Source organism: Cercospora kikuchii (assembly GCF_019650295.1).
Source record: "Cercospora kikuchii DNA, contig_00004, whole genome shotgun sequence".
NCBI classification, from domain to species: domain Eukaryota; kingdom Fungi; phylum Ascomycota; class Dothideomycetes; order Mycosphaerellales; family Mycosphaerellaceae; genus Cercospora; species Cercospora kikuchii.
The window spans coordinates 2,012,461-2,024,791 of record NW_025408585.1 but is presented as its reverse complement, the minus strand read 5'-3'; the positions used below and the strand labels follow the sequence as shown (position 1 = coordinate 2,024,791).

The 12,331-nt window shown below is 54.1% G+C and overlaps 3 protein-coding genes across 3 annotated transcripts; 2 read left to right on the top strand and 1 right to left on the bottom strand.

Annotated features, from left to right (window-relative positions):
* Positions 1-702: 702 nt before the first annotated feature.
* Positions 703-1,986, top strand: CKM354_000703400 (uncharacterized protein; the record flags this gene model as incomplete). Its single annotated transcript, XM_044802373.1, has 1 exon — positions 703-1,986. The coding sequence occupies one exon, from the start codon at positions 703-705 to the stop codon at positions 1,984-1,986; it is 1,284 nt and encodes a 427-aa protein (XP_044658308.1).
* Positions 1,987-2,512: 526 nt separating this feature from the next.
* Positions 2,513-5,972, bottom strand: CKM354_000703300 (uncharacterized protein; the record flags this gene model as incomplete). The annotated part of the gene is made up of 2 exons (XM_044802372.1): positions 2,513-3,737; positions 3,784-5,972. The coding sequence occupies 2 exons, from the start codon at positions 5,970-5,972 to the stop codon at positions 2,513-2,515; spliced, it is 3,414 nt and encodes a 1,137-aa protein (XP_044658307.1).
* A 3,047-nt stretch (positions 5,973-9,019) lies between these two features.
* CKM354_000703200 (uncharacterized protein) lies at positions 9,020-12,318 on the top strand (the record flags this gene model as incomplete). Its single annotated transcript, XM_044802371.1, has 2 exons — positions 9,020-12,112; positions 12,163-12,318. 2 exons carry the CDS (start codon positions 9,020-9,022, stop codon positions 12,316-12,318), a joined length of 3,249 nt encoding a protein of 1,082 aa, XP_044658306.1.
* Between the last annotated feature and the right edge of the window lie 13 nt (positions 12,319-12,331).

Sequence of the window (12,331 nt, the reverse complement as noted above, 5' to 3'; positions counted from 1 at the left end):
TTTTTTTAGTATTATAAACGTCTCCAGGCGGTCGCAACCATCAATTCAAGGCTTTCGTGGTGTAGTTGGTTATCACGTCAGTCTAACACACTGAAGGTCTCGAGTTCAAGTCTCGACGAAAGTACATATGATCGATAAATTGATCAGCATGTGATTATCAGCCTTCACCGGCTGTCCTTTTGCACTTTTGGCGTTCAGTATCACCATTTGCAAGGCCTCTCAATTGTGTTCCACGGTTCGTAGGGCGTTCATGTTGCACTTTGGTGTTCTGGGAGCATTTGTGCGCTGCATTCACTTTTGCGGACCCCGACACGCCCCTGCCTTCCAACATTCTCAAGACAACGACGCCGTGAATAGACTACTCTATAATCCTGCTCGCGAGCATCCTTCATCCTACAAATGCGCCCATACCTGTTTCCTAGCACTGGGGATGTTTCAATTTTTATCGCATCAGCGGGAGCTCGGACCACTTTCGGCCATTGCTGGCGAAGCTGAACTCTATTTCCGTGCCGCCAGCTGCCAGCTACAGCGCGCCCTCACGATGCACGCATCCTTCGTGCGGCCTCTCAGCCTTGTCGTCGCATGAGTTGACAAGCTCGCGACTGCCGCCAGCATGTTCATCCTTCACATCGACCATCGTTATATGTCCCTTGCGTGCTCTTCTCAGGCCACCCGGGCTGAGCGTCAAGGCCGGCGGCAGACATGGCTGGCACGACCCAGCTGAACGGCGGGGATGCTACCCTGCACAACAACACCCACGACGAATCACTCGCACTCGATCCTGAGCTGGTGGCAGATGTCTTGAACGCGGACCTTTTCGTTGATATCAACGAAGAGAACGCGGAGTATGAACGATACCTCGCAGGACAGCCCGAGACTGCATTCAATGCGAATGGTTTGGACATTCCGGGCCCTGCCCTGCCCGCACTTTCCGATGGCCCATCTCGCGCGAACAGTACAATAGCATTGCGGACACCTGAGCCTGAGTACAATGGCGCCGATCGCCAGGCAGGAGACGTGCACGGTCTGGACGAACCGCACAACGCGGATGCCGACTTCGACCTGGATGACTTCGTCATTCCCTCCGCATACGAGCCGGCAGTAACAGTCAAAACCGAACACCCGGTGCCAGATCCAGCAATACTACACCAATTCCACTCCGAGCCATATGTCAGTACGACAGGAAAGCCACCGCTGCTCACGCGATCATCGCCATCGACTGGTGCACTCCTTCCAAGCCCTACCGAGCCTCACATGGGCCTATATCGCTCACCGTCCAAAAGAGGGCGTCAGGATACAAGCAATGATGTCGCAAGCTTGGTTAAGAAACCCAGCGTCAAGCGACACAAACAAGAAAAAGGCGGATTTCCTTGTGACCGGTGCTCAGAGATATTCGATCGCGCTTGCGACCGAACGAAACATTTTGAACGCACCCACAAGCCCAAAGACCAGCACCGCAACATTTGCCCGCATTGTCACAATGGCACGCCAAAAACTTTCCTGTACCCAAAGGATCTGCGCCGACACATCAAGCAAATGCATAATGACGAGGCGCAAAGCGTCTCGCCTGATAGGAAGCCACCGAATACTTCGCCTGCATCTCCAACAGCTTCGAAACCTTCGGTTCTACGGGCTCTATCCAACGCAGTCATGTCATTGAAGAAACTCCGCATTACCGCGACCTCCCCTCAGCACAACTTGATCATGGTATCAAAAGATCAAAAATCATTTTTCGAAGTTGAAGTTTCTGGCTTGAACTTCGACGACGATTTGATCTCTAGGATCCTCAAGACTCTCGAATTCGACAAACACTTTCCGCAGGAGTCGGTGCAGGCCCAGACGTACAGTCGCCAGTATGGACGCGTGAAGCTTGGCCAGAAGCTTGATGCGCAGAACATCTTGAAATTGGTGACGAAGAATGCTGATGGTCAAGGCTCGTTGAAACTCCTCATCAGTACCACAGATGGATATGGGAACTCGGGTTGATGGCCTTGCCCAACGGAGGCATGAAAATCTCTGGCTTCGAGAAAGCCTCTCCTTTCGATGGAGTCATGAAATTTGTCTGCTTTGTTAACCCCTTCCTTTTTCGCGACGAAGTTATGCTGCGGTTCATCATGCCTGTCCCTTCAGTTTGGAATACTGGCGTCAGAACAGTGTTGGAAAGCTACGGAAAATGCCCATACCCTTTTGCACTTCCTTTGGAATTTTTGCTTACCTTGCTTTTGGGCGTTCCGCATCATTTAGCTATCGAAGACACGACCCCTGGGAAGCGATTTTGTACCATGTATGCATGGCGTTGCAGGAGACGGCAGCTCAGCGCTATGTATCCATAGATATGATAGGGTTCGAGCTTTAGTACATTCCTTCAATGCATTTTGTTCACGCGAGCCGCAGATTTCCACTGATCTCACATAAGTTCTCTACACTTTGTACTGACTGTACAATCCTCTTCACAACCTGAACCTTCGCGGTCATCTATCTGTCGTAGTATGCAACATATTCATCATCATGATCAGTCCACGAGTTTCATCCTCTCCACGTCTTCCTCTACCCCCATCACACCAATCGCCCAATTCAATCGAGCCTCCTTCTTGGTCTTGACGAGCCTTCGATCCGCATCGTCACCGTCTACTGGCGCAGACTGAGGATCTAATCTCTCCCAACTTCCCGTCAAGCGCGGATCCTCGCTGTTCGTATGATGTGCTCGAACGATTCTGGTATACGGCGGTCCTCTGCCTACCGCCGCAGCTTTTACCCAAGCTGTTTCGCAGCCGTTCGCAATGAGCTCCGCACTGCCCCAACCGGTTCGTCGCGCGATGCTGAAAATTCGAGTCACTGTTTCGTAACGCTGTCGTGGATCCTGATATTGTACTGCAGCGAAGAAAGAGGGCATACAGCTATCGCAAAGCGCTGCTCCTAGACTTGGATTGAGTGGTTGATCATCGGGCCCTGGAACAATCCCAGCAACAATTCGACCAATTTCCATGGCATGATGCTTCGTCTCGTGTGCTGCGACGCCGGCTGCCATATGAGCTGCAGGCGGCATGTGCGGGTGTGCACGTATAGCAATGATCATGGCCATGTGGTAGAATGCCCACAAGCAACCGATATCGTAAGTGCGGAAAAAGTACGTTGGGCCAAAGGCCGTATCCACGGAATGATAGGAACCGGACTCTAAAGGCTGAAAGGCGGGCGAGCGACAGAGACTCTGCTCAAAAAGATCCAGTGCTTGTCGTATCTGGGCGTACTCATCCAGAGCGTCTTGTGTTGCTTGCGGGAGGCCGTTTTCGAACGGGTCTGGAGGGCATGCGCTCGTCGGCGTCGGCATCGGCTGCGTATTGGTAGATGTATACGAGCTTGGCATGTGTACGTTAGCCCTAGGCGGTGGAGCCATACCATAGAAATCCGGCATGGGTGGTGAGTTTCCCGTCGGTGGAAGCACTGAGAGGCCACCGACTGCGCCAGGCATGGGAACAGGCATACCAGGGCCAGCAGATACTGGAGTTGGCGGCGCTTGCTGAGAAGCTTGAGGTGGACGAGGAATATTCATGCCTGGCGCAGGCCTCCAATGACCACCATTGGCCTCCATCTGCTTCAATTTGCGTTTGCGATCGCGCGATGCAAAATCTGCGATTCTGCCCAGCAGCAGTACAAGGTGATCGGATGATCCGTAAACCGCGTCACCACGTCCTAATGGGCCTCGAGGAGGGCAATTAGGCCACCGGCTGAAGTCCATGCTGCACTGCATTAGTGACAATCGTTCAGCGGAAAAGAGTAACTCACAGTAAAGCATTGCCGCTGACTATGCTCTGTATGACATCCTGTTTGCAGTACCACCAATACAGATCCCGGAGAATGGCATACTTGCTCAGGTCCAGAGCCGGCGGTACGTTCGTAGTCGAAGGTTCGACATGGCCAAAGATGTCATATTTGACTTCCTTGCCCACGATCTGGCTCACCACACGCTCATCAATGTCGTGCATCTGATCCAGCAGATCGCCTTGAGAGAATGGCTGTTCTGTGCTGTATCGTCTCTTCCTGCCTGATAGACCCGACATGCTTACAGCACGTTCCATCTTCATCCTCCTGAAGGCAGAGGTCATCTGTACAAAATCTGTCTCCACGAAGAGCTGTTTTGCGCCCATGAGATGCATGTTCCATTTCATGTGATCTGCCGTCATGATCTCGTAGAAACCTAAGAGCATGGATGCTGCAATAGTTGTAGCCTTCAGCCGACTCTTTGGATTGCTGACTGCCGCGTGAATACGCCTCAATGCCCACGCATAGTGCTGCATGGATGGCGTTGTCGATGCTCCTTGTAACCTTGCAATATGTAGACTCGCCAAAGCCAGCATTGCATGAAGAAGTCCTTGATGGTGAAGTGCAGCCATCGGCAAGGTGTACGTCCACAAGCCTTGTTGTGATATGGGCACCGTGCCTCCGTTGAAGAGTACCGAAGAGGTGTTTGGGGTTCGTTCGTAGACCGACAAGCTTGGGCCTGTCGCCGAAATGAAGTGAGCAAACACTCTTGCTGTCGCGGGATTTTTCAGGGGGCTCGCGACATATTCGACACGATACGTATCCAAGATTCCATCGTAGATGAACGTATCGTAGCGACGCATCTGGAGGCCCTGGATGCTGATCTGGTTTCCCTGCAAGACTCTGCCGAGCATGCGTTGTCGCTTGTGACTTTGCGCTTGCGACAACGACGTGTCCACATCTTGCTCCTGGTCTGCATCATCTTCATCTACATCATAATAGTCATCATCTTGTTTCTCTACAGCCGCCGCGCTCAATAGGTGCGTAGGCGTCATCGTCGAAGGCGCATGGAATTCATGCTCATAAAGCTCTGGAGTCGAGGGCCGTCCATCTTGCAACGCGGTCACAGAATTTGGAGTTTCTTGTTTGACGGCATAATGACCATTACGGTGTATCAATCGCACGTGTTCCATTGAAAGGGGTGGAGGGTAATAATGGTTCCCTTGTCCCAACTGTGAGGTTCCGTTCTGACTCGTAGGGTGGCCTGAGCTCCACTCCTTCTGCCATTGAACATGCGCTCCCGTTTCAGGCATTGGGCGGGAGAATGAGAATGCTTGTGAAGAGTCGGCTGAGACTGGGGTCTGTACTGCCATGGAGGCATCGCTGTGGGGCTGCGATGTAGCGTCCGACCAGCTGTGGACAGGCATCGTAGCTTCACTTGATAGACTGTTTCGCATGCCCGCGCCAGGACTCTGGAACAATCGCTCGCCGCCCGAATAAATTGATCCCTCAATCTGCCCATTCGTCGTAGGGTAATCATTGTATTGCTCGGGTGCACTATAGGGATTCGAGGAGAATTGATGGCCCGAGTCGAGGAACATGGAAGGGGCATGTACAGCCGAATGCGAAGGCGACTGATCGGCCGGTGATTGGGATAGTTGATGCAACGAGAAAGGATCCCTGATGACATGGCCAGGACTGATAGGACCGAGTCCATCTGCAGGCTGCGGACGTCCAGCCTCTGTGGGACTCTGTTGCACTTCTTCAGGTGCGGGTGCAGGAATATGCACATATTGTTGAGTCCGCTGGTCCCATACTGTGATGAATTGGTCCTGCGATGGCCGGGGTCGGAGATGCGTAGGATACGCTTGATCGAGCAGAGCTTGACCTGATGGATGCAGTCCCAGTGTCCCTGGATCAGGTCCGGCCTGAAAGGTTATGTGAGCTGAGCCATTTGCCCCAGGCTGGTAATCAAAGGTTGGTTGCTTGAAGACTACGCGCTGGCTGTAGCCCTCGCAATGACGCTTGCTTTTGACACAGTTGTTGCACACAGGCCGTTCCTCGCCGCACTTGATACGTCGCTTGCGACATGTCAGGCACCCGGTCTTTGTGCGTTTCCTGGACAACTTAGCCTTTAACGCGGCCTCTGCAGCAGATGTGTCGGCCATCGTTACCTCACCACCATAGTGTTGGGCCTGGAATGGGGTCTGCATCAGATTCGCAGTTCTGTGAAGCCAGCACTATATCGACCGAACTTTCGCATTTCTGATGCTCACTCTGATGGATTGAGGGAGATTCCGGGCCAATCCGCGGCCTAGACTAGGCCGATCCCAGGGTGTACGAACGTGTGCAAGAGCTCTTGCGGTGAACTGTAGAGCGCGTGTCCAAGACTAGAAGCTCGTTCGATGTACTGTGCCGGACGTCTGAACGTACGGTCAGCCTTGCAGAATGGCGTGGGCAGGGTCCCAGTGGCCGGGCGTCGCAAAGCTTCGCAGATGGAACCGGCAGTGGGCGGACTTATTCTGCGGGCACAGAATGCTCGCGATGGGCCATCTCAGACACGGAGGGTGAAGTGATAGAAGGGGACCGGCGAGCAGGCCTCACTTATGGAAGCGCTAGAGGACCCAGTTGCTCCAGAGCCTCAATACTCGTTAGTTAGCGGCGACTGGTGTAGTCCGGTGGAGTTTATCGTGTTCCCCTCTTTGGTCTCTGGGACTTGGCTTTGTCCGCTGCAATGTGCGACGACACCGCACTGCGCGTTCCACAGCGAGATGCGATCGCGGGCGGCGGAATTGATAGATTGGCCTGGAAGCGCGTTCGATAGTAGAACCGTGTATATCGGCATGCACTCAAAGCTGCAACAACAGGTGCTTCAGAGAAAGTCCTGGGCGGATCTGGCGTGCAGGACATCCGCGAGGCCAATCTCTGAAGACTGGGGCCGCACGTCAGCAGCGCTGGGTCAGAACGAATCCAATCGCCTGGGCTGCGGTCCACTGTGCCTGCGTGAGGCGTGATGTCCGGGATCGGGTAACGTGTGCAGAGTGTGCCGTTCCAGGATGCTGTGGGAAAGGGCGATCAATATGCCAACCTCGGCGCCACTACGAAGTAGCCAGACTTGGCGGGTGCAGAGGAACCGGGATCGCTCGCTTGCGGTGAAATTCGGCCACGTCCTGGCGGCAAAGCGTGCTGCTTTGCGGCCGTTATCACGCTGCCTTCAGCCCTTCACGGGGTCGCGGGTGGGAGAGTTTGCGCGTTCCAGGACAGCCACGCGCTGAGACGAGCTAGAAGCACGACGATCCCCTCCACACACATGTCGATTCCAAGACAACGTGGAAGGCTGTGGGATCAAACTTACGGAAGAGGCGTTCTCGTGCGATGTGGCGTGCGATTCGAAGTCACTAGTCTTCTGCCCTCGCCGTCGTGACTGGGCTGGCATTCGTGCTCCGCTCCAGCGCCTCTGCACTGTCCGCAGCCACGAGGGTCCTCGAATGACGTGAACATGCGGATGAAGCAAGCGCCATGGTGCAACGTTCAGCATGCGTGGGATGCGATTACTGCGTTGATTCGTGGGCCGTCTCACAGCAGCTGGACGAGAGGATCGACCTGATGAGGGAGAGGTGGCAGAAAGGAGTGCATGCTCGAAGGAGGAAACGCATGCTGCAAGACATGCTGATCAACATTTTACCCGATGCCCTATGCAAGCACTCGGCGGCAACTTCACGTCAGCTGATGGCGCGTATTGCTATGGGTGGAACTCTCCCTCGATCAATTGGATAGCTTGTCTCCGTTTACTTCACATCTCCAATCTCAATCCATTCAAGGCAATGCGATGGGCCATTGAAGTCCGCATCATCGCTGTCCACGGCCGCATTGCAGCCCAACGCGACTCAGTCGCAGCTCAGAACGTTACCACAAGGCAATCCACACCGTATGCTAGGTGCTTGCCCGAACGGTCAGTGCTACATGAGTAGGCGTGACACGAAGGCGCTCTTGCCCATTCTGAGCCCAGGCAGCATCGGGGATGCCCACCTGTAGACTGGAAAGGCTCGACAACCCGAAGATCGTGGCCGCTACTATTTTCGCGCAAAAATAATGCTTCCCCAAACCTGCCAAGCAGATCTAGTGGGCGGAGTCTCCAGCTCCGGAAGCTAGCACATCGAGACGGAATACTGTACTGCAAGGCACGAGCAAGTGTGCGTGCGGCTATGTTTGTACCACGTCACAACGTAGTCCAGCGAAGACCGGACCCGTATTGCCGTCTGGAGAACCTTGCAGGGCTCGGACACCATGTTGGTCGATTCCAAGGCTGATAATGTTGGAACAGATCGCCCCAGCAAGTTGACTTGAAAGACATACACAGCTCGATAGAGCCATGGGACTGAATGGTGCCAACGTGGCAGACGCAGACATGGTCGGAGGCAGAACGGCTTCGGTTAACTTGTCGGCACCATCGGCATACGGATCATAGACCGAGCCGAGCCTTGTCCGCGCCTCCGTGATCCTGCTCCTGCACGGTGCTGCACAACACGAAGACAACGGCCATGTCGCCAATCATGCTGGCGATGGGTCGAACACGACGTCTAGATCATTTCGACGCCGCTGATCTGGCAGACTGCATCACTGCTTTCGATTCGAGACGGGATCTGTGACCGGGGAACGGCTTGTGCTAGATGAGCTTGAAGTGTCTTCGTCCATGGAAGAGAAAGTGGTATTTCTCATGATGCTCAAGAGCTGTTCCATTGCTGGTCAGGTTGCATGCAAGTCGAAAGCTCTTACTTGGTCAGTAATCAACATCGGCGCCATACAGGCTGATTCGCTCTGGCTCCCAATCTTCTGCACTCCATCGTGACTTGATTCTTGAGGAATCAACCGCTCGACTGCTGGTGCAAACAGGTTCTGAGTACGATCGCAGCTCTTGAGATGCAAGAACGCGAGTCGGTGGAAAGAATTGTAGAGTATTCGATGTGTCTGGTACCAGCTTCCTCCAGGTCTCCCGTGTTCGTGTTGAAGTGTCTCAAATGCTGATTAATGTTTGAGCTTGGCGGGCGGCGCTGCAGGTCCGATGGTCGGTGGTGACGCGCTGATAGCAGCCTTCAGGCGATTGAACTCGCTGAAATCATCGCCTCACATCGACACTCGGCGCCCCCCACGTACCTCTCATCTTGGGCCTCGCTGTCACTCTCGCTACGTTCATTGGCAATCCCAGGCAGGACCGATACTGCCCAATCGCGAGAATAGAGCAGGTTGCGAGCGATAGAGCATGGTCTACGGCCGAGGGCAAGCATGGCGGACCGCCTGGAAACAATCGCAACAGCGCGCATACACCACGGCACGGGCACCATGTAGGGCCTGTCAGATACAGCGATCCGCACAGGTCTCGGCATTGTCGGCGCAGAGCAGGATCCCATACACTTCGCTACGATCATCCCTCACAGCCTCCCGCGATTTCTCGACAACGCCCGCGAGACGAAAAGAGAAGCCTCCATCTGACAACGACGCGAAGGATGAGGGAAAGACAGATGTCACCGAGGCAGATGAGAAGGAGACGAAGAGCAATTCGGAGCCTACGCCATCGCCCATTCCGCTTGATGGAAAAGGATCGAGCGCTGGGACAGGCGGTGGTGGCGAGTCTGGATCGGGAAGTGGTGATGGCGGAAATCGCAAGCGGAAGGGCCAGGGCAAGGAACTCGTGAAGACTGCTGCACCAGAAGTCTACCCGCAAGTGTTGGCGATACCCATTGCACAACGGCCACTGTTCCCGGGCTTCTACAAAGCCATCACGATCAGAGACCCCAATGTCGTGGCTGCCGTGCAGGAACTGCTCAAGCGAGGGCAAAGCTATGTGGGAGCTTTTCTGTTGAAGGACCAGGAAAGTAGTCAGGATGTGATTAACGACCCGAGCGAAGTCTACGACGTGGGTACCTTTTGCCAGGTTACCGGCGCATTCCCGGCTGGACATGGCGAGGAGAAGGCATTGCAGGCTGTGCTCTACCCACACAGGAGAATTCGACTGAGCGAGCTCATCAAGCCCAATCGAGGTCCACCAGCTGCACCGGAGCCAGAAAAGGCGGCGCAAGCAACTTTGGAAGACGCGCCACAGTCGGAGCAGGGCGAACAACCAGAGACGGACGAGAAGAAGAGCGGCGTGGTGGCGAGCTTTGAGGAGTCATCTGCAGAAAAGAAGGACGACAAGGCGCTGTTCCAGCCCACTGACTTTCTGCGGTCATGGCCAGTCAGCTTGGTGAAGGTGGACAATCTGGCAGACGAACCTTTCGACAAGCGTGCACCCACGATACGAGCATTGATCTCGGAGATTGTCAACACATGCAAGGAGATTGGCAGCGTTAACCACCTGTTCCGTGACCACGTTTCCGCTTTCGCAATGTCACAGTCCGCTGCCAACATCGCCGAAGAACCCGCTAAGCTCGCCGACTTTGCCGCAGCAGTGTCTGGAGGCGAGATGGAGGAGGCACAAGCAGTACTGGAGTCGCTAAACATTGAGACACGTCTAAGCAAGGCGCTCGAGGTGATCAAGAAAGAGCATATGAACGCACAATTGAGCAACAAGATTACCAAAGATGTGGAGAGCAAGATCCAGAAACGTCAACGGGAATACTGGCTCATGGAGCAAATGAAGGGCATCAGGCGAGAATTGGGCCTGGAAAGTGATGGCAAGGACAAGCTCGTGGAGAAGTTCAAGGAGAAGGCGAACAAGCTGGCGATGCCGGACCCGGTGAAGAAAGTGTTTGATGAAGAAGTCGCCAAGCTCGCACATCTCGAGCCCGCAGCAAGCGAGTTCAATGTCACGAGGAATTACTTGGACTGGCTCACCCAGATTCCCTGGGGCCAGCGGAGCGCTGAGAACTTTGGCATCCAGCACGCCCAGGAGGTGCTCGATGAGGATCACCACGGACTGAAAGACGTCAAGGATCGCATTCTGGAGTTCATTGCTGTTGGTAAACTACGAGGCACCGTGGAGGGCAAGATTCTGTGCATGGTCGGGCCACCTGGAGTCGGAAAGACCAGTATTGGCAAGTCCATTGCCCGCGCGCTCAACAGACAGTACTACCGCTTCAGTGTCGGTGGGCTGACTGATGTTGCGGAGATCAAGGGTCACCGAAGGACGTACGTTGGTGCGCTTCCTGGTCGCATCATCCAGGCCTTGAAGAAGTGCCAGACTGAAAACCCTCTGATCTTGATTGACGAAGTCGATAAGATTGGTCGCGGCCACCAAGGCGATCCTTCTAGTGCTCTACTCGAACTTCTCGATCCAGAGCAAAACAGCTCCTTCTTGGATCACTACATGGACGTGCCCGTCGATTTGTCCAAGGTCCTGTTTGTCTGCACAGCAAACATGACAGACACTATTCCTCGTCCGCTGCTCGACAGAATGGAGATGATTGAGCTTTCGGGCTACGTTTCGGACGAGAAGATGGCCATCGCTGAGCGCTACCTCGCCCCACAAGCCAAGGAGCTCAGTGGATTGAAGGATGTAGATGTCAACCTTGACAAGGAAGCTATCCTCGAGCTCATCAATAAGTATTGCCGTGAATCTGGAGTACGCAACCTGAAGAAGCAGATTGAGAAGGTGTACCGGAAGTCTGCACTCAAGATTATACAAGACCTCGGCGAGGAAGTGCTCAGCGAGGACAAGGCATTGACAGAGGAGGGCAAAGCAGCTGCTGAAGAATCCAAGAAGGATGAGACGGATCCGAAGGAGACCCCAGAAAGCATTGAGAAGGAGACCACTGAGCAGCCTCGCGTCGCTCTCAAAGTACCGGAATCAGTCCACGTTACGATTGGAAAGGACAATCTCAAGGACTACGTCGGCCCGCCAGTCTTCACCTCTGACCGCCTCTACGACAGCACTCCACCTGGTGTGGCTATGGGTCTTGCTTGGACACAGATGGGCGGAGCCGCGCTGTACGTCGAATCTATTCTGGAGAACGCTCTCTCTTACAACTCAAGACCTGGCCTTGAACGAACTGGTAACCTCAAGCCCGTGATGAAGGAATCGACTCAGATCGCATACTCATTCGCAAAGGGTCTCTTGGCTAAGCAGTTCCCAGAGAACAAGTTCTTCGAAAAAGCTCGGATACATTTGCATTGCCCAGAAGGTGCTGTGCAGAAAGACGGTCCCTCGGCTGGTATTACGATGGCGACATCCCTGCTCTCACTTGCCTTGGACAAGCCTCTCGACCCAACAATAGCTATGACTGGTGAGCTGACAGTGACTGGCAAAGTATTGCGCATTGGTGGTCTGCGAGAGAAGACTGTCGCTGCACGACGTGCTGGGTCACGCATGATACTATTCCCACGGGACAATCTCAGTGATTGGCTCGAATTGCCTGAGGTAAGCATGTCCGCACCTTTATCATTGAATACAGACTGACCGTTCTGCAGAACATCAAAGAAGGCATTGAGGGCAAACCCGTGGATTGGTATTCTGATGTGTACAAACTCGTCTTCCCAGATGTTGACATCGATACCGCCAACCAGCTCTGGAAGAAGCAGCTGGCCAAGCCACCGAAAGAGGAGAGGGAGAAGGATGACGACTAGGAGTTGCATCTGA